This window comes from Gallus gallus, chromosome 11, assembly GCF_016699485.2.
Source record: "Gallus gallus isolate bGalGal1 chromosome 11, bGalGal1.mat.broiler.GRCg7b, whole genome shotgun sequence".
NCBI classification, from domain to species: Eukaryota; Metazoa; Chordata; class Aves; order Galliformes; family Phasianidae; genus Gallus; species Gallus gallus.
Window position 1 is genome coordinate 8,073,379 of NC_052542.1, and position 19,597 is coordinate 8,092,975.

Consider the following 19,597-nt stretch of genomic DNA (forward strand, 5'->3'; position numbering starts at 1 on the left):
TACTGGCTGTGTTAATACAAATTCTAACTTGTAAAAGAAAATAAAGCAACAGTGGTGAGATACGCTTCCGCATGGTGACGTTCAGTCACTGTCAAGATGTCTCTAAACACAGAGGCTTGTTTAAAGGCTTCTTTGGCTTTCTTCTGATTGTATTGTTTGATGCAAACAGCAAGGGAAACAATTTTCTGATGTTAAAGTAACAAGATCCTGAAGTTTACAGAAGTCACATATTTTTCTATTTCAATAAACTGTAACTAGAGGGCACTGTGCTCTTTCTTCTGACAGTACATCTGCAGACATGTCTTCAATAAAATCAAATGAAATAGTGCTTGGTTGCAGAGCACAATGAAAGCATTTGAACTATGGTGTGCACAAGTTACATGAAATAAAGGCCAAATGCTCCTAGCTTGAAAACAATGGCAAAGAGCGGCGTAAAAATAAGTACCACTGTGCTAATAACTTGCTCCACTACTCTTCTTTAACAGCTTTTTCATATGCAGTAATCACTGTACCGTACACAACACTATGTTTATGGTAATGTTCCACTGTAACCCATTTTAGTTTTTTAATTCAAAGGACTTTTTCTTTGTCATTAAATTTAGGGATTATGAAAAGTACGGACCAGAGACTTGCATCTCCTGATTATCTATAGGAGGGTACTGCACAGGCAGCAGCCTCTATTTTGACCTAAACAGCCCATTAAAAGGCAGGGGGATGAATCGCTCTTGACGCCCCTTCTATGAACACTAACAGACGAGGTAACAGAGCCAGCTGCTGGGCTTTGTGATATTTTCCACCAGTTGCTCAGCTGAGGCCATTTACTTTGTTCATAAAGGTACCTAAGCAGTCCTTATGCAGAGGCTTTGGTCACTCAAAACACAAGCTGGATTTGAACCAGATACTTCAGCATTTATCCCAACAAGAAAACCTGACAGCCCGTGGCTGGGAGTAGCACCACAGGTGCCTTCGGGAAGGCAGCGACAGGAACTACAAACAAAACCCTGCCGAACACATTTCTCTGGCTTGACAGAGAAACACTCATTTCCCACATCCCATCACGAGTCAGTCAATTCAACACACAGACACAAAGGCAAAAACACTTCTATATTACTGCACAACAAAGCCAGGAAAAAAAAAAACATGACAAAACCTCATCTGTCTCTTGGTTTGTCTTTCAAGAGTTGCTCTGCAGCGTGATGAAAGGTGCCCAACTGTATCATCGCAGTACGGCTCACCCAGCGCCGCAGACGTTCGTGAAATGCCGAATTTCACTCACATCTCACCAACTTTGTATAACGTACAAGTGATTCCTTTTAAGAATATACTGACATAGATATGCCTGATTTGTCATTTCCTCACACTCCTGAGCGTTGATTTTTAAGCTCTTCTCTTAACTGTTTTAAGCCACCGTTCTCCTGAGTGGCGCTGCTAATGCCCGAACTCTGTGGCCTAGGTAAACCAAACCCATGATCCAGGTTCTTGCTTTCACTAAACACACACAAAATTGATGTGTGCACATTATTACTGCTGACAGCTCTGATTCATTTTGGTCTTTGGACTCAGAAAAGGAACAAGACTGCGACTGGCATGCTGGTTCACATGAAAGAAAAGCAGTGGTGAGGCCTGCCTGGAGTCCTGCCTGAGAGCAGCCCGCGGGCCTGCAGGTCACCTGGTGCTCTCCAGTGCAGAAAATCAAAGGAGGTTGTACATACACGCTGGAAAGCAGAACCTAAGCTCTGATTCTGCTCTGAGACTTGTCAGGTTTTATTTGCTTATTTTAAGGTAATCTGCATTGCGAGATAGGGATATACAGTGATATGCATTGCAGGCAGAGATGGATCTTTAGATTAACAATATTTTGCAGTCTCTTTCAGTCTTTTTCTCTTGCAGCCTAGCTTTCAGGGTGCTTTGTTGCATGAATCACTTCCAGTTCACCATACCAAACACTCAAACAAATTCAATTCACTACAATCACTTTCATTTTAACATTGGCGATTGAAGTATAGTCATATATCATCTGTTCTTTGGCAAAAAAAGTTGTGTTTTAAACATATGTGAAATAAGGAAAACATTTTGACAAGTTCAACATTCATTCTGAATACTGATAAGCATCTACAATATGGATAAAGCCCTGAAAACATGGAATGATTTTAAATTATTCCAAAAGATGTTTGGGGTGCTGGTCTCTATACCAAGTAGAGTATGTTATTCACCTCCTTCTTTTGTAAAACAAAGAAACAACTGAGATTGAATGATTTAGACAAGAACATACTTTAAAAAGTAGAGATCATACTACTATCTTTCTTCATTCAAAAAATATTTTGCCAAAAGATACTATCATTTAACTTTGACCAAACATGCAGTAATTATTTCTGCATATTGATCCCTACAAGTATGACTGCAACTTGAAACAAAAATTGTTCAATAGAAGTCCAATAGAGCTTGTGATTTATCTATACAAGAAGTGATACTTCCTTTGGCTTCATTTCAGCAAGCATGTTTTAAGAATTCCAGGTTAGACAAATAGACATACTTTGATGCACATTCACTGAGCTTAGAGTTTACCTTGATAGACTGAGCTGAGTGCACTGGCACTTCAAAACACGCTAGATTGTTTTGTGCCAGCAGAAATAAAACCTAAAAACTACACATTCTATTTTATGTAGACAGGCCCTGACATTCAAGCCATGAAACTAAATTGAAATTTAGTGATGAAAATTTGAATTTTCATGATAGCATGTGAACAATCAAGTTTGATGACTTTGATGTCAGATCTTTCTTTGTACCAACAAACTTACACTTTTTTTTTCTGAAGCCCTTCTAAGTAGTGTTTTCCCTGCTATTACTGTTTGGAATGGTGCCATATCACTATAACCCTTTTCTTGCAGGACTTCCATTTTCTTTCTGAAAGATATAAATCTTTCCACTTAAGAGTTGAGCACTTTTAGTTAGCTATTTTTATTAGGTCTATGAAATTGCTTTTTCTTATACTAAGATATTAAAAAATACCAATTTCTAAAACAAAGTCTTCACGTGTATTTGCTTTGTTTATTTTAAAGTAATACTAAGTATCACTCAGTATTAAAAAGGCTTCCAATAATTTTTGTCCCATCAAACAGTCAGGTAGAAACATACAACAGACAATCCATACAGAACCTCAGACGCATCAGCTTTGCATTATCCAATCAAGTTCTGCAATGAAAGAACAGTTTTCTTCCTTTTTTTTCTCCTTAAGGAACAGCAGATACAGAGATGTACAGCCAAAAGTTGACTTGGGGCCTGCTGCATGCCCCTGCTGTGTGCGCTCACCTCTCAGCTCCCCAGGGTCTGCAGGCAGCCCAGTTGCTGTACCAGTCAGTACCACCCCATCAGCCAGGAAGAGCTCGGCAGCAGAGGCGGTCTCAGCCACGCTGATATCTGCCGTCAGAGCGTGAGCACTGTCAACAGCAGGAACGTACCCCGTGGTTACTTTCAGCACACACAGAAATTATCCATATCACTCAATGTTTATTTAGGCTGCATTTCTTCATTTTCCCCACCGAAACTCAGGCTTTGTGAGAGAGAGGGTAAGGGTCCTGTTTTAAAATGGGAAGTAACATTACAACACTAACAAGAGGAAGGAGACCCAACCTTATCCATCACAGAGCCATAACTGATCACTCCATTGCTCTGGGTCTTCTGTCTCCAAAGAGTGATTGCTAAAGGTGAACTACCAAGTGTCAATTCAGACAGCTGTATGCACGTCGAGCACCTGTATCTCACACACAGCTCTGACTTCAAGTGGGAGCAGTGGATGGTTCAGTCATTCATAAATCACGTTCTGTTACCTAGAATGGAATTAACACCCTTCACTTCATTTCACAAGGTCCAACTAACAGAAAGTATAGTTATTACCTATAACATAATCACAGGAATCACCTTACATAGCAATTACAAACATCAATTACCTGCAGCCTAGCTTTTCAAAAGCAGCTTTTGATATACGGGTGATATACTTTGAAACCTATAGCAATAGTAATTTAATTTAAACAATTCTGAACTTTGAAAGACTTCCAGTCTTCACTAGTTCAACATCTGACTTTGCTTTCTGCTTAATTGAAGATACAGAAGCAACAACAGCTATGGTCAACCCACTGCGTTCATGAGGTGTGACAATCTGCCTCTTTCCTGGGTCACTGTGGAGGGACAACAGACTTGGATCCCTGCTTTGTCCTACAGTAAGAGGCAGAATGCACTGAATGCAGTGCTTTTCACTAGTGGTGATGGTGCAAGAGAAAACATTCCCTTTGTGTAGCTGGAGGGAGGAAGGCCTAAGTCCCTAATACATAAAATGCGTTGGAAATGGGGCTCTTAACATTGCCTCAGCTTTGGAATCTCCCTGAAGTGAAAACCTTCCAATTCAAAAAGCAAATCCTTTCACCTACAAGTATAATTGATCGGTCTATCAGTTGACAAGACAAAGGAAAGACCACATGATACAATCATCAATTTTTATGAAGAAGTCTAATGAAGTGTCTTTTATATATATACGCACATATATGTAAAAGAACTTCAGTCATTAGAAAGGAGCCAATCTGATAGGACCTTAAAAGTTTATTGTTATTATAATGCATTGTTTCCTTTCCTATCTTGAAAGATATTAAAAAAAAAAAAAACCCACAAAAACACAGATATTTAAGATCTTCCAAATGTGGTTGTTTTCATGATTACCCACATACTACACACAAACATTTTAATTAGGTTATTTAGCATGTATAATACATAACATTTGAGCAGTTCTTCAGGAAAAAAAAAAGCGACATATAAATAGCTAAAAGTACTGTGTGACAGTTAAGATATCAGCAAAAAAGAAACTGGGTTCATCTGTCAAAAGTTCCTTCTGTTTGATAATCATAGAACATAATCCGTACATAGACAGCACTGATTTAAGCAGAAGAAACCAGTACTATTGGCAGCCAGGAGAAAAAAGAGAATAGCTTTCTAAAGTGCCAGAATATTATGATTTGGATCCTTTGTATGTGGAAACTGCTGCATTACTAAAAATAACCTTGGATGCTTAGCCTCCCGAAACATAATTTCTTTAAGCGTAATAAGCATATAAGGATGTAAAATCTCACCTGACACCAGATGCGAGACATTTGCAGTCTGCATTTATAAATCCTGAAGGTTAAACTACAAACTTCACAGATGCGGCAACCTGCAGCTTACAGGTGCAAATTTATTTTTAAACATATCCCCTAATAGCACTGCAAGACCTTGCTCAAACGATAAAGTTCTCCCTTTATCATTAACTTTGCTGGCATCGAGCAGATATAAAGTAATCAGAATATGGGGAAAAACATAAGAACGTTATTGCATTAATATTTACATAAATATTGCTTGTGTTTACCTGTGTTTTTTTTTAATGTCAGCAAAAATCTGAATATTCTCTGCTCCAACTAGTTTCCTGTATCGCAGCAGGTCACCTGCACAGGCATTTATGATCCCTTCATCAGCAACATGAGAAAACACAAAACCTTCAACTCGGATAAAATCAAGACCTGAAAAAAGAAAAGAAAAAAATTAGCATTCTCTTAACTAGACCCGAAGACTGAAGAACTAATACAAAAATGTCTGTCCCCCATTTGACCTCCACGCAAGGCGTTCCATGTGCTCTAAGACTAATCAACCTTGACTTCCCACATTTGTAAATTTTTGTACCCATGGCACAGACTCAGCAACAGCACACCATGCCCTGCTGCTTGCCGTGATGTGCCAGCAGGCAAGTGTGAATGAAGGATAGGTAGGCCAAAACGTGGTTCCTATGTTGTAATGATGCAGCTTCTCTCCAAAAAGGGCATTAACTTGGGTCTTGCCACTCTGTCTAGACCCCGCCACTGTATTACTGACTTCCCAACATCTATTCCCCTGTTAAATATGCCTGAGATTGGACAACAGGTCGAAAAGCAACATGGTCATGGACAAAGAGAGGAGAATAGCCTATGTCTTCTTTCTTCAGGGAATTAGGCAGGAAAACACAGCCTGCAACACATTATATACACTGACTCTCCATCTGAATGCAACTTACATTTTCTGCAGGGTACCACATCAACAACTGACTTCTGGAGCTGGGCCAAAGGTACAGAAAAATTAAGTTTCCACTCCAAATTTATGGTGAGCATCGACTCTACCTTGTCTTAGCAACTCAGTGTCCAGCACAGTCATTCATCTTTTGTATCAGAAAGCTTTTGGGTGATGAGTACTTCAGAGGAAGACTAAGAACAGAAACAATTTCGATAGACCATTTATCTACAACGAGGTACCCCTATACAGCCTTGAAATATCTTTATGCTGACATACTGATGTCTTCAGCCACAGCGTAATGAATCCACAGCTGTTTTGCCAAATATGACAATTCTGACTCCTTTATTGTATTCCTTTCCTCTCCAGCCTTCCACAGCCTTGAAGCTTACTTCACATGTCCTTCAGGATGTGTAAAAGCTCTGCAAACATCTTGTGCAGCTTTTGCTGTTCTTCCAGTTTGCTTTAGAGCTCCCTTCCAGGCCCTCTGAAGTTCTACTGCTTCTCCAGCTTTGAGTCAGCTGCACATTTAAATGGAGCTGACGCATTGAGGAACTAAATGCACATGAGAGCAGCCTTCAGGGATGCAATTCCATCTAACAGGGAACTGTTTAGGCAATGAAGGCCTCACCTTAACACATTTCAGATGTAAACAGAAAGGGTCTTTAAAAATGTATTTACCAAATGACAAGGTGCCTGTTTATTTTAAAAGCTAGATTTCAGCTTCATTCCAAAAGCCCTGAAGTTGCAGAAACAGAAGCTTATGCCTGATGGAAAAGAGCCTATATTGCTTAGCAACACAGACTGCAGCTAACATGAAGCATCACAGATGGTGCCAACTCAAATATAAGCTGTCCTATGCCTTGAGATTAGCAGGTGAGAAAGCATGGAGTATTCTCAGGATTCAAAAACACAAATATGTCACAAGTATAATTAAAGGTGCCAGTAGGTAAGACTGAGACTTATGCATCTAGGAATATTAGCCATAGGCTTTATCTAAACCATCTAAGTGTGTAGTACAAATCAGACTTAAATAAGAAAAAAATAATTCTCTTCTCAATCACAATCACAAGACTACCGATGAGCCTAGAAATGTAATAAATGTTCACAGCAGTCATAATGGTTACCTCAGGACAAGGGCTATTTGCTTGCTGAAGCCCACCACTCGCATGTTTATCAATGTTTGGTTTGTGCTTCCTTAAGAATTCAGGACTTCCTTGGCAAACATTAGGATTGTCCTTAGTTTAATGGAGTTGCACACTATTTGGGTTTTTGGAGGATAACAAGACACTATTTTTAACTAATTCTAGTAGACACCGACTCATTACCCTCCTGTTTTATGAAGACATAATTGGATTCCACTAATGAATTCACTAAAACTGTGAAAACAGTACTATTCCTTATTTTCCCATTTAGTAAGGCAAATACGCATCCACCTGCTGAACTTCACTTTAGCTGTATTAGAATGACATCAGTTGAAAAAATATATATAACTAAATATCAGCATACTTTTCCAGCCAATTCTATCCTATCTTGAACAGTATCACCGGCTGCACCTTCCTGTGGAGCATCACTGCTGGTGGGTGGTTGTGGGACAAGAGCAGTCTCAGACAGCAAAGCTGTATTTATAAAAGACCTGGAGATATCTGAGTACCTGGGATATCTTCTGATATGAAGCCTCCTTTAATCAGCTACCAACTGAGTCATTATCATTACTGAAGACTAATTAAGAAACAGAGACCGCGTGGGATTTCAGTAAAATGTTCCTTAAAGAAGAAGGGCATTTTCACAGTCGGCTGGAGATGGTAGAAGATAAACTTTCAGAAACTGAGTTCTGATTCATGAAGTGTAATACGGGCTGATGCAGGTCCATGGACACTGCACTGTCCAGTAGGCCCTGCAGGCCGTGTCAGTCTCCATCAGCTTAACGATGGGCCGGTTCTTTCTTTCAGTCACTACTACTACATGTTTGTAATGGAAGCACACAGAACTGCAAAATAAAGAGACCTTTATTGGTGTATACCCCCAGTATTGTAAAGGCTCTGTAGCTCCTCTGCATACAAGACATACACTGATGGATTGGAGCCATGCGTGATGTCTCACTAATGCAAGGAAAAGGGCAGATAGCAGCTGAGGGCCTCTGGATGATTCCTTTAGACACAACAGTCCTCTCTAAGATGACTACTGCTTCATAATTAACAAACTTTCGATAAAAGAAAAGCCATGTAGTGTGGAAGTAGGTCAACAACAGAGCACGAGTACATGAAATTCAGTAGACAGTCCAAGCATAAACAGAGGTTTACTTCAGAAAACAAGACACACTGATAAATAAGTAAGGGAGACCTAATAAGATGTCCAGATCCGACCCAGGCTTAGTGAACATTCCTGAGCACTGAGCAATGATAACCAGTAATATTTGCTAAACAAAAACAATCAAGGGAGCATTTTTATCTCTTCTACAAGCGCTCACAGGTCCTGCCTGGATACATCATTCTGTTTCAACCTTAAGCAGATGTAGTTAATTAAATAAGAAGCTACAAACAGGAAATAATGCACCTCTATAAGCCACACAGTACACCTGTAAATAATGAACTGATTGAGAGAAGTAACCCTACCACCCAAATTCCGCCTTGCAGTTCAGTTTCATGGAACAGGAAAGAAGATAATACAGTCTTAGGAGGATGTCATCAGAAGCAGCTATTAAGGTGGTATGCTTTCCCAAAAATAAGTATTTGAGATGAAGATTTAAAAAAAAATAAAACAACCTCAGCCTTCTCATGTTGTTTATCCCCTGATTTTATTGTTGGAAAAGTCTGATAACAGTAACTTATCGATACATTGGGAAAATTTAGTAATTTAATCTGTCACTATTTGGCTATCTAAAACATACTTACCAGCACAAACACACATTGCTGATGAGTTCCTTCCAGTCACACCATAAACTTGCTGACTTCTTCCCCCTCCCTTTACAATATAAAATCACTACCTACACTTGAAGACCACTTATAGTTTCCCTGTGCAGTTCTCTTCTGAAGTTATTTCTACCAGAGAAAGGAGTTTTCATAGGGAAAATTGAATGGCTGCATAGTAGCAGAAGATACTGCGTATCTTTTTGAAGTATAACACATTCAGCAAATATTCTGTAGTTGAAGCATATGAGGATTCCTTAATTAATATCTATCTTTAATGACTATTAAAATGGTATTGATACTAAAGTCACTACTAGGCTGCTACAGAAAAACTACTCAAAGATTTGCTACCTACAAAGTCAGTCCCTTTACTATGGCTTTGCCTGAAGTGATTTTCTTCTCTTTTTGCTTTCCTGCTCAGTGAGCCTGAGAATCATTTTTAGAGAAGCGCAATGAAATGCATTAAACACAGGCCCTTCCTAGCTGCTGTCCTCCAGTTACAGAGCAAATAGTGCAGAACAGTAGTAGAGCTGAGCAAAACCCAAGCCCTTCAGGAATTCTCTCCCTCATTAATAATTGCTGAGGAGTAAGAGAAACTCGTTGCTCTTGCATTACATCCCCTATACAGTGATCAATTTCACTCCTAAAAGGAAACATAGCTATTACTTTTAAAAGTCAGATGTGTAAATACAATGCATCTCAAGTATCTTACATGCATACAACCCCTGAAAACTAAAGCAAAACTGGGTTCTGCTATCTTTATTGACTTAGTTTTTCACATAGGCTCCACAGCAGAAATAGCGTGCTGTGTCAGTTTGTCAAGTAGCCCTCAAGTACACCTTGAAAGCGTCAGCTTCTGATTCTAAGGCACTCAAACCAAATCCGTGTGCAAAACATATCAACAAACAGAAATTCCCCCAAGAAAAATGAATGTTACTCAATGTTATTTTAACTGAATTGGTTTCATACAGCACAAGCATCTTTTGATTTTTCATTCTTACAGAACTTTGCCTATTTAGAAAACCTGTAAAATCTACAAAGTGTGCAACCTGACTGTGGTTGCATATGCAATTTGGGTAAACACAGACGTTAACTCTCAATTTCTGAAGGATTTGGGAAGTCTGAGCACTCTGTTAAACCAGTCTCCATCTTTTGATCAGGGAATGTTACATGTGAAAAACTAAAATTGCTCCAGCAAAGCATAGGAACTGAAGGGTTAGCAAATCTAGGATTCCTGCAGTAATGATAAATTAATTTGTGCTTAATTTCCCTGAATGCAGTTTAATGTTAAGTAGTTCGGGTAGCTATACACTTACAAAAATTAACGGAAAGCTTCATTCCATTCATTCATAAAAAAAAAAAGGCAATGAAAACAGTTTTAATAGAAACCAGTAGTAGCAACAACATATAATTAGATGCTGAAGCGGGATGCTTAACCACAGCGGGTTAAATTAATCTTCAAATATCATTTAACCGAAGTAAATAGAGTTACACCAAAGGTGGCTTTTAGACACGAGTAGGTTTAAACTAATCATTACAGTTAGACAGGTTTCACCTCGAAAGCAGCGGCGGTGGCCTTGGGATTTTTAAGCTGCCTCCTATTGAAGCACCGTGCGAGTATCATCTATTATAATCAAGCAGGCATCTTTCTCAAAATCTAATTTCTGCTTTTTCAGGGTACAGTGAGCTTTTCATGTCTCATTTTTCATGGTATCTATGTTAGTACAATGCCCAATTTGCAGAGAGTAAATGCCATAGCAAACAACGGTAATAACGGAGGAGTCATTTCTATTACCTGCCGCAAGAGCCACCGCCGTGGCCTGTTGGTTGGCGGCGCACAGCACCTGGACGCCCAGGGCGAGGTGTGGGCAGAGCCGCCGCACCGCTGCGCCCACCGCCGTCATGGTGGCCGTCACCTCAGGCCCAGGGCACAGCGTGTAGGGCCGGTCGTGCATGTTCTCCACTATCAAGCCATCCTGCAGAGATCAGGATAAGGACGTTTACTGTTGTGCTAAGTTTTGTGTTGAAAGACACGGAAGTTTAAAGGTTTTCCTTCAAAGGGTGGATTATCTCCAGTAAATTGTGTCGATGCATAGAACCACTTATAAAAGTGCTTTCATCAACAGCACGGCATTTGCAGAGAAATCAGGAAGAGAAATAAATGTGATTTTAATTATACATTCATCAATTAGTTTTCCTTTGATCCGTCCTAGGACGTGAACTATAGGCGAATGAGTTAAATCTTACACCTCATTAAAAGTACTGTAGAGTCAAACTTCAATTACCCAAATGGAATATGGGATATTGAGTATGTTTGGATAACTGATGATTTAGAGATAATCAAGGCAATTTTCAGTTTGAATTAATGTCAGAAAATAAGTGTTATTTTAGGAAAATAAAGGAGTTTTGTTTGTTTGCTTGCCTATTAACATGCCTGTTCCCAGGGTGACATATTTCTCCCCATTCCAGATTCAGATTGCCTTGAAGAAAGCTGCTGCTATTTATTATCAACTGTACCTCTCCCTCCACAAGAACATACATTTAGCAAACAATGGAGTGACAATGAAATATTCTACTGATAGAGTTGATGCAGTTTATTGAAAATCTTTGTACATCATCTGGTGCCTTGGACATTTTCAATGGTGATACGGTACACGCTAGAACTTTCCAACAATTGCAAATCATATAATTGCGTTGAGGACTAACAACAAAAGTGAAAGTACAGCCCTGAAACGTATTTCAAGCCTGACATTCTGCATTTGCAGGGAGAACTTCCTATGAAGCTACACATTTCTTACCTGCTTCAATTGAAAAATACAAAAAGGTTATAAGACAAATTAATTGTACATAAAGAAAACAAATTCTATTCTCTCTGGACTTTAACCACACATCAGAATCCCTAAAATGAGAGCTGTGCGTTTCAAAGGCATTCTAACATTCAGAATAGAAAGAACACTTAGAAGAAATTAAAAGAAATTAAATCCAAGGAGATGATTCTTTTTTAAAGTGTGTTATCAATAACAGATAATCAGGAAGATGGGGAGAAAAAAGTTTTCTTTAAAAAAATCATAGATGTTATGCTCCTTTGATCTTTGTTGTAGTACAGATGCCCTTTCGGGCATCTCTCCTTTTGAAAGTATACAAAAAGCAGTCCGCATTTAATGGCTGAATTACATGCTAAGCCACAGGCATCATAAATGAACTCCTAACATGAAAGATGGGAAAGAGGAAACAGACTGTAGATAATAGAAGAGTATATACTGCTAGAAGAGTATGGTCAATCCAGGTACACGAGGAACGCACATTTGGTGTACCTGGGTACAACTGCCTTCACCAAAAAAACAACAGATAAGCATTTAAATACACGAAATATGTGCTATCTTAAAAATAAATGGACACGATTTATTAATGTGAAACGTGATCTATCATTATGAGCAACTAACATGAGAACTACATATTATTTCACGCCATTCATCACCATATCTCAATATAGAATTCCAGTCCAAGAAACCTCAACAGGGCAGAGCATATCAGATAGAGCAGCAGCCAGGAGAGCCCCGGGCCTCCAGGCAGGGCAGAATCAGTGCTGGCAGGAACACGGCTCCCGAGACAGGCCATGGGGTGCTCCTGACCAAGCAGGGAACACAGTGGCAGAATCCCACAGCAGCATCGCAGTGACACTGAGCTTCCCATGAATTGTTGCTGATTCAACAGCTCAGTATTTGCATAAAGCAAATTATTCCATTATATTAAAGAATATAATTATTTAAAAAGTAATTAGGGACTCTAACCATATTACTGTACATAAGACAAGTATCTGATTGAATTCCTGTTCCATGTGCATGAGGATTCCAGCATTTTTCTCTTCAACCTTATATTTATTCACTTTTCAGTAGCTCTCTTCTTGTAGCCTCAAGGTCCACAGTTCCTGTGACTATTTTTGGTATTACTTTAATAATGTGTTATTCTTTTAGTACTATCTAATAGACCTTGTTCCTTTGCACATTATGTTTTATTTAATTAAAAAAAAAAGAACAACATATGTTCTGTAATACAGAGAGCTGAATTACAGATGCATTAACTCAAAGCTCTCTTTCATATTTTTGTATAAAAATGTAACACCACAGATTTTGGTGTTTACTGAATTTATATGTATATAAAACAGACTTCAGTACTATCAGACAGCTAATTAAAATGGTGGAAAGAAAACAGCGATGCTGGATTCAAGATCTTGGCACTTAAGCCTATAGTGTCTGAGTCTACAAGAGCAGCGATGGAACTACATGCTCCAAAGTGGAATCTCCTTGGATAGTGTGAGATAAGGCACCAGCAAAACCTTCCGGGTTTCTTTTCCTTTGATTATCAGGAGAACTGAAGTGTTACTTTTATATAAAGGAGCCTTACTTTTAACAGTCCTCAAACACTACAGAAGTGAAAAGGTAGTAGACTGCTATCTGTAAAGCCTTCCTTGTAACACAGCTAGCTAGTGGAAAATAAGTCATTTAAGTAGCTCCCTTTCTATATAGAAAAAACTATTTATGTTTATATGTATGGGAACCGTTGAGTCACAGCCTGAACCACTGATTGAGCACCTAGAGACAAGACCCAGTCAGCCCTAGAAGCACAGGTAAAGGCAATTTAGCAGTGCAAGCAGAAGGGGTGGAACCTGGCTCCACCTACCTTAGACCTCATTTAAGGGCTGACTGCCTCTAAGGCAGGGTTTCTTGTTGGAGATTCCTTCTCTGTGGAGTTTTTACTGTAAGCTTAGATCCTCAAAGGTAGGTGAGCACTGCTTTCTTTTTTAACATTACACTGGTCCTTTGCTGCTACATCTTTATAACATTTTCTCATCACGCTGGTCCCTCTGCTGTTACATTTGGCAAGCCAGCCAGATAAAAATATTTAAACAGCTTTTCTCCTGAATATCTTTAAGTGGGTTAAGGGGAGAATACAGCCCCTTTAGATAAAACTCTGCCAGGGCATATCTTGGAATTTTTGGGATCTCTGTGTTATGGACTTTCAACTTCCATTGAAAAATGGGGTCCCCTGTGGGACAGTGGGAATATCTTTCAATCCCCATCTGGCATGGCAGAATATTTTTATGGTTTAGATGAAGGCATCCTAGTCACAAAAGAGCAAGCCAGGCATATGCTATCAAGGCACTCACCAAGTCGATGGCTGCCTACAGGACACTTCAAGTGATCAAGAGTGACTGAGGAATTCATTTTTCCTGGTATAATGGTACAATGCTGGGCAGAAGAAAACACTGAGTGGTGATTCTATCTGCCATATAAACTGACAGGAGCAGGCCTTATCGAACGCCATAATGTTATTCTTAAGGCTGCCCTAAAGACAGACTCTCAGTCCTTGCAGGGGTGGCCAAAGAGACTCTATGAAACCCTGTGGAACCTGAATTGAAAGGCCCTGTGATGGCAGACCAGATGCCCTAAAGATGCTACAGACAACGTGGGCTTCCCTGCTTAGGATCCAAAGTACAGGCACCGATAGTTGGGTAAGACCCCAAACTAGTAATGAAAATAATCTTCTGTTGCATGCCACTGAGAACCTAGAGCCTGCTACCCATAAAGTAGAATGACCTTGGAAGGTGTGAGTAGGATCAAAATGCTGCAGCCTACTTGCACTTTAGGGGAGATTATTGGACCCTGGGGGATTAGTAGTCCTGCCTGGTAATAGGTACATGGCCTGCAGCCATGGTAGTCAACACTCCCATTTTCTTTAAGGTGATCTTAATTATGTCCCTGTGGCAAAGCTGGACTCCCCCTTTGGTACCTGAAACATGTATGCAGCCTCAGATATTGGGCCAAAGGGTGTGGTACAGACTGCTGGAACATGAGCTGGTGCAAGCTGAAGTGTTGACCCAGGACAGGAACATGGCCTGTATCTTCCTATGTAATGTGGACCTTCCCCTTCTGGTACCTCCAAAACATCTATACTACTCCCCATGAGTCTCTTTGAATCCACAGGATCACCAGAAGAGCAATATGACATCAAGATGTTCCAGTGTCACTATAAGATCAGCATGACACGTGGTGGTGGACTACATGGGACTGATGGAATGTGAGCCAAAACTTTCCTGGTCCAAGCTACTGCATGCCTTGGTGAAGCTACTGAGCACTGGCCCATGAAAGAACACAAACTTCAACCACAAACCGATGATCAATCATCTTACACTGTATCAACCTGCATCATGATATGCAATTGTACGAGTGTTTTAGTGCCTTTCTTCCTTAGATTAGGGAAGGCTCACCCTCCAGCTGGCCCAATCACTGGTTCATTATGTGAAGGGGTGGAATGTCTGGGAACTGTTGTGTCATATCTGAACCACTCATTGAGCAGCTAGAGACAGGACCTGGTCAGTGCTGGGAGCACAGGTGAAGGCAATTCAGCTGTGTGAGCAGAAGGGGTGAAGCCTGGCTGCACCTCTTAGAACTCATTTAAGGGCTGACTGCCAGTGGGGAAGCATCTCTTGTTGGAGATTTCTCCTCTGTGGAGTTCCTACTGTGAACCTAGACCCTAGGAGATGGGTGAGCACTTTCCTTTCTTTTGTAACATCTTCCCATCGTGTTAATCCCTCTGCTGTTACAATAAATAATATATAGTATATAAAATAGAAAAGCTATTTTCTTTATTCTGTCTATAGAAGTGATCACTTACAACACCTTGACCTCCTATCTGATATAATTCCTTGCTGTGATAACATGAGCCCTGATGCTTTGCATAACAGAGAGGCTTTACCCACAGCTCCTTATGTGTTATTAAATTTTAGCAAGTGCAAAACAACTGCTCCTTCCTACAGAAAGAGGCATCATGATCATCATTAGATAGACTTGGTGTGTGCTGAGAACTACAGTTTCTCCCACCATCAGAGTCGCATACCTCTATATGAAGAAAATCAGCTTTGTAAAGCATTTATTTGCTGTACTTAGACAATCACTTTAGAAACTCTACTTCAAGAACAAGAGATTGCTACTTAGCTAAGTAGGCATATTCTATATAAATAGCAAGAGATGTTTGTGGTGAGGCTTGCCTGCTATTTTACTCTACGTGTATTTCTTAAAGAAAATACATGTCATCTTCTTTGTCATCTACTCATGTAGTTACAATTAAATAGCACCTAGTAAGATGAGTTATATCAGTGAAACTGGAAGGAACTTGTGCTCTGTTTTCTGGCTACAAAGCAAGCTTTACTCAGGTTCACCTTCAGGCATGAAAGTTAACTTCGTATTTTCCAAGTGCTTTTTGCTTAAACAAAAGCAGATAAAAATTGGAAGGACCACACTGCCTCACAGACTGCTGCTTACAGAAATCTTGTCTAGGGAATGTCACTGTTTAGCAACACAAGTACAAAGCATATAAGTTTTTAGCACAGCTGGCTTCCTAGCTGAGCTCTCGCTTGTTTTCATTACTGGGCTCTAATACCACAAATCTTTCATGTTTATTGTGTTCAGCTGCTAATATGCCAGCCAAGTCACCTTTTTCCTGAACAAACTAGGATTTACTTCCAAGTGCAATGCATACTAAGTGAGCAAGCCTATACAGTATATTTCCAAATGTTAATGCCAGCTCAAGCAACTTGAGAGAACATGTGAACATCCAGCAGCACCAACACAGTTATGACTCTTCCAGAGGCTACCACAGGTGCTTAGAAATAACGCCAGTAGAAACATCCACAGGAAAAACAACTCTTTAAATTTCTAGTTCTGTGGGGAAAAAATGGACAGTTGAACAGTTCAGCCTGAGTAGTAAGAGGGAAATCAGACACTCCCATTGCAGAATCAGGAGAGCTAGTCTGGAAGAGAGGTGATCTCTGTGTAGAAACCACAAAGTGCTTCAGTATCTACTGTGAAAATACATGCTTCTCTTCAACTGCTGGGAAAAAACTGGACAAATGAATACAGAAAGTGTTTGGCAATCACAGCGATATTTGTGGAAGCTCTCCTGTTTATCTTTGACCTTTATGGTGTTAACAAAGGATTTGTTTTTCATACTGCTGTAACACTATCACATATGGACCTTTAGAATGAAGACTGGTTTGGTATGTATAATGATGTCCTTACAGTTTAGACAGGGAATGCAGTTATACCCCAAACTTGTTCAAATAAGTAGAAAAATGACTGTATTCACCTCATCTGCCTATATGAGAGGTGGCTTTAAAAATATGAGCTGAGAACTGCAACACAGCAAGAGAAGAGGTAAACCTGGAAGAGTGAATTTATACAACTGTTGAGAAGAGAGTAAGGTATAAAATCCAAATTAAAATTCTGTGGTCGCATTGATTTTAAAGTTTGTCTTGAGACTAATCCAACCTTGGCCATGTTAGCAGTGAAAGTAATCACTTCTATCCTCTCCCTCACCTTTAGGTATACTTAGTGTTTCCTTTCTGCTGCTAAGGTGTCAGTGTATGGTTAGTATATAATGGAAACTAGTAAACAGGTACTGGAATATGGGCAATGGCTCTAGGGCTGCAGATCACGTGTGTAACCACTTCCACACAGGAAGACTAGTACTTGGTGTTCTTCTCATGTAGACCAAATCACATTCAACCTCATGTTGATACTATAAAGGCAAGAATGCAGAATGCTGAGCAATTGTGCTCTTCCCTTCAACAGGTATGAAAAGGGAGAAAACTGACTTATTCTGTACAGCTTGCAGTTAGACTGTTCTAACTGGTAGATGTCTTGCACATGCTCAGCTTGTTCAGTGGCACTGAAGCCCACGGACAAGATCTGTTTTTCTGCGCTGCTGTTTACCCTTTCAGCAACTTTGTTCCCAGAGCTTTCCCAGCTTAGTGGTTTTCTTAACCACTGCTCTGTCCACAGCCTCCATCATGTGACTTGTCTTGCATTCTGAACTTGGTCTTCTATAATTTAGACTAAGCTCTTAGGTTCCATGTCATTCTGTCTGTAAAGTATCATTGTAATTTATGCTGCTGCAGTATAACTCAGTAGAAACCTACTCAAAGTTTAGCAGAAAACAGAATCTGAGAGCTGCAATGGCAGTTCATCAGTAGCCTTCTCTTGCCTCTGGCTGAGAATGGTCAAAGCAGGCATGGCTGCTCCCACAGGCTGGGATCCAAGGATTACAGTGGGCAGAAAAGGACCTAAGATAGTCTTTTGGCCCTGGAATAATGCTACTGTAGTACAAACACAAACTGCAGGGGAATCCTGCAGCCTGTAAGCAAGACATTCAGTGCCTATGCCTGTGCCATGACTTCACAAAAGCAGTGTGCCAAGCAGAGCTAAGTAAAGCAGCCTGTCAGACTGGATGATCCTACATCCAGCTACCTAGAATGCCAGCAACAGTTCATATCGCTGTCAGCTTTCCATCTGTTTTTTTCTTTTTCTTTTATGGCCTTGATTCTTGGAAATTGATAGCAATCCAACTTAAGCAACTCCAACTGCACAGTTTGAACCTAAGCTTCTCCAGCTCCGCAGGGTGCACGTGATGTGTAGTTCAGGTCTTGAAACTTTTGAGGGCCTACTTGTGTTGAAATAAAAAATGCAGGTTTAAATGTCTGCCCGAACTCGGTGGTTTCAGGTGCTTTTTGTGAATTCTAGGTCACCCAGACTCAATTCAAACCACCGGGTACGCAGAAGCAGCTCAGTGTAAATGCTGCCACGGGAAGAAGGAAACCAGGACTTACAACTCCAGCGTCCTTGTATGCTTCTGCCTCTTGACAAGCTTGATCGATGATTTGTGCCAATGGAAGAGAACTTCTCGGTGTCCCTGCAACAACAGTGCCATTTACCCCAGTGCCAAGGCAAACCATACAGACCGTAACGGTTTTCTGGTAAGACAGCGATAGGCATTAGCATAATAAAATAAGGAGAAATGGGGCAAAACAGCTAAAAGGCTGCTGCACCTCCTTGAGATGCGCTCCAGAGGCACCTCTTCCCTTTGCTGAACTTCACAGGTCAGCCGTAACTGCTCCCTCCTGAAGTCATCCACAGACTTGAGGGATATCTATGCGATGTTGTACCGGGACCGCTTTCCGCTCGTTGCGGCCCGGCATACAGCCGTGGGAGAACGGAGGGAGCCACGTGTCCGAGCTCCCGCTGTCCCAGGGCCTGTGCAGCTCCGCCCAGCCCGGCCCGGCCCGGCCTAGCTCGGCAGCCCTCAGCCCGCTAAGCGCGTCCCCAGAGGAGCGGAGCCCTCGCGGCTCCCGGACTTCCTCCGGCCGCTGTTGGGCTGCGCGCTGTACGAGCGGGTCCCGCGACGCCGCATCAACCCCGGCCCGGCCCGCGCTCACCTGGCAGCGCGCCCACATGCACCACGCCGAGCACCGCCGCCCGCAGCCGCCCGAAGAGCCGCGGCCGCGCCATGACGGAGCGTGGCGGCGGGCCCGCCCCCTGACCTCCCGCGGGGACGCGCGGGGCCGGCCCGCTCTCCTTCCCGCTCCCGTCGGCGCGCCGCTCACCTCGCTTCACCCCTCCGCCGCGGGGTCGCGCCCGGGGCCGCCCGTCCCCCTCCCACCCCCCCGCCGCTCCGCTTCCGCCCGGTGCCGCCGGCCCCGCCCCGCCGCCCCGCCCCGCGGCCCGCCGTGGGATCCCGCGCCCCGCGGCGCCCCGCGCTCCCCCGGGGCCGCCGGCGGCCGGAGCGCCGCCGCA

General features: G+C 41.5%; 1 protein-coding gene across 18 annotated transcripts in view; it reads right to left on the reverse strand.

Moving 5' to 3' along the window:
* LOC415758 (uncharacterized) overlaps positions 1-19,456 on the reverse strand; it is a 29,352-nt gene extending 9,896 nt beyond the window's left edge. For 12 of the 18 annotated variants that reach the window (XR_006931146.1, XM_046899455.1, XM_046899453.1 and 9 more), the window contains exons 1-5: positions 19,240-19,456; positions 18,634-18,716; positions 10,765-10,945; positions 5,390-5,540; positions 3,310-3,437 (exon numbers count right to left, since the gene is read on the reverse strand). Coding sequence is in view for 17 of the 18 variants with exons in the window: in XM_046899455.1 (XP_046755411.1) it covers positions 3,310-3,437; positions 5,390-5,540; positions 10,765-10,945; positions 18,634-18,716; positions 19,240-19,312 (616 nt within the window). In the remaining variant the exon portion in view is untranslated. Of the gene's footprint in view, positions 1-3,309; positions 3,438-5,389; positions 5,541-10,764; positions 10,946-18,633; positions 18,717-18,852 lie in introns of all 18 variants that reach the window. The other 6 variants (XM_046899459.1, XM_046899457.1, XM_046899458.1 and 3 more) reach the window with 3 other exon arrangements.
* Between the last annotated feature and the right edge of the window lie 141 nt (positions 19,457-19,597).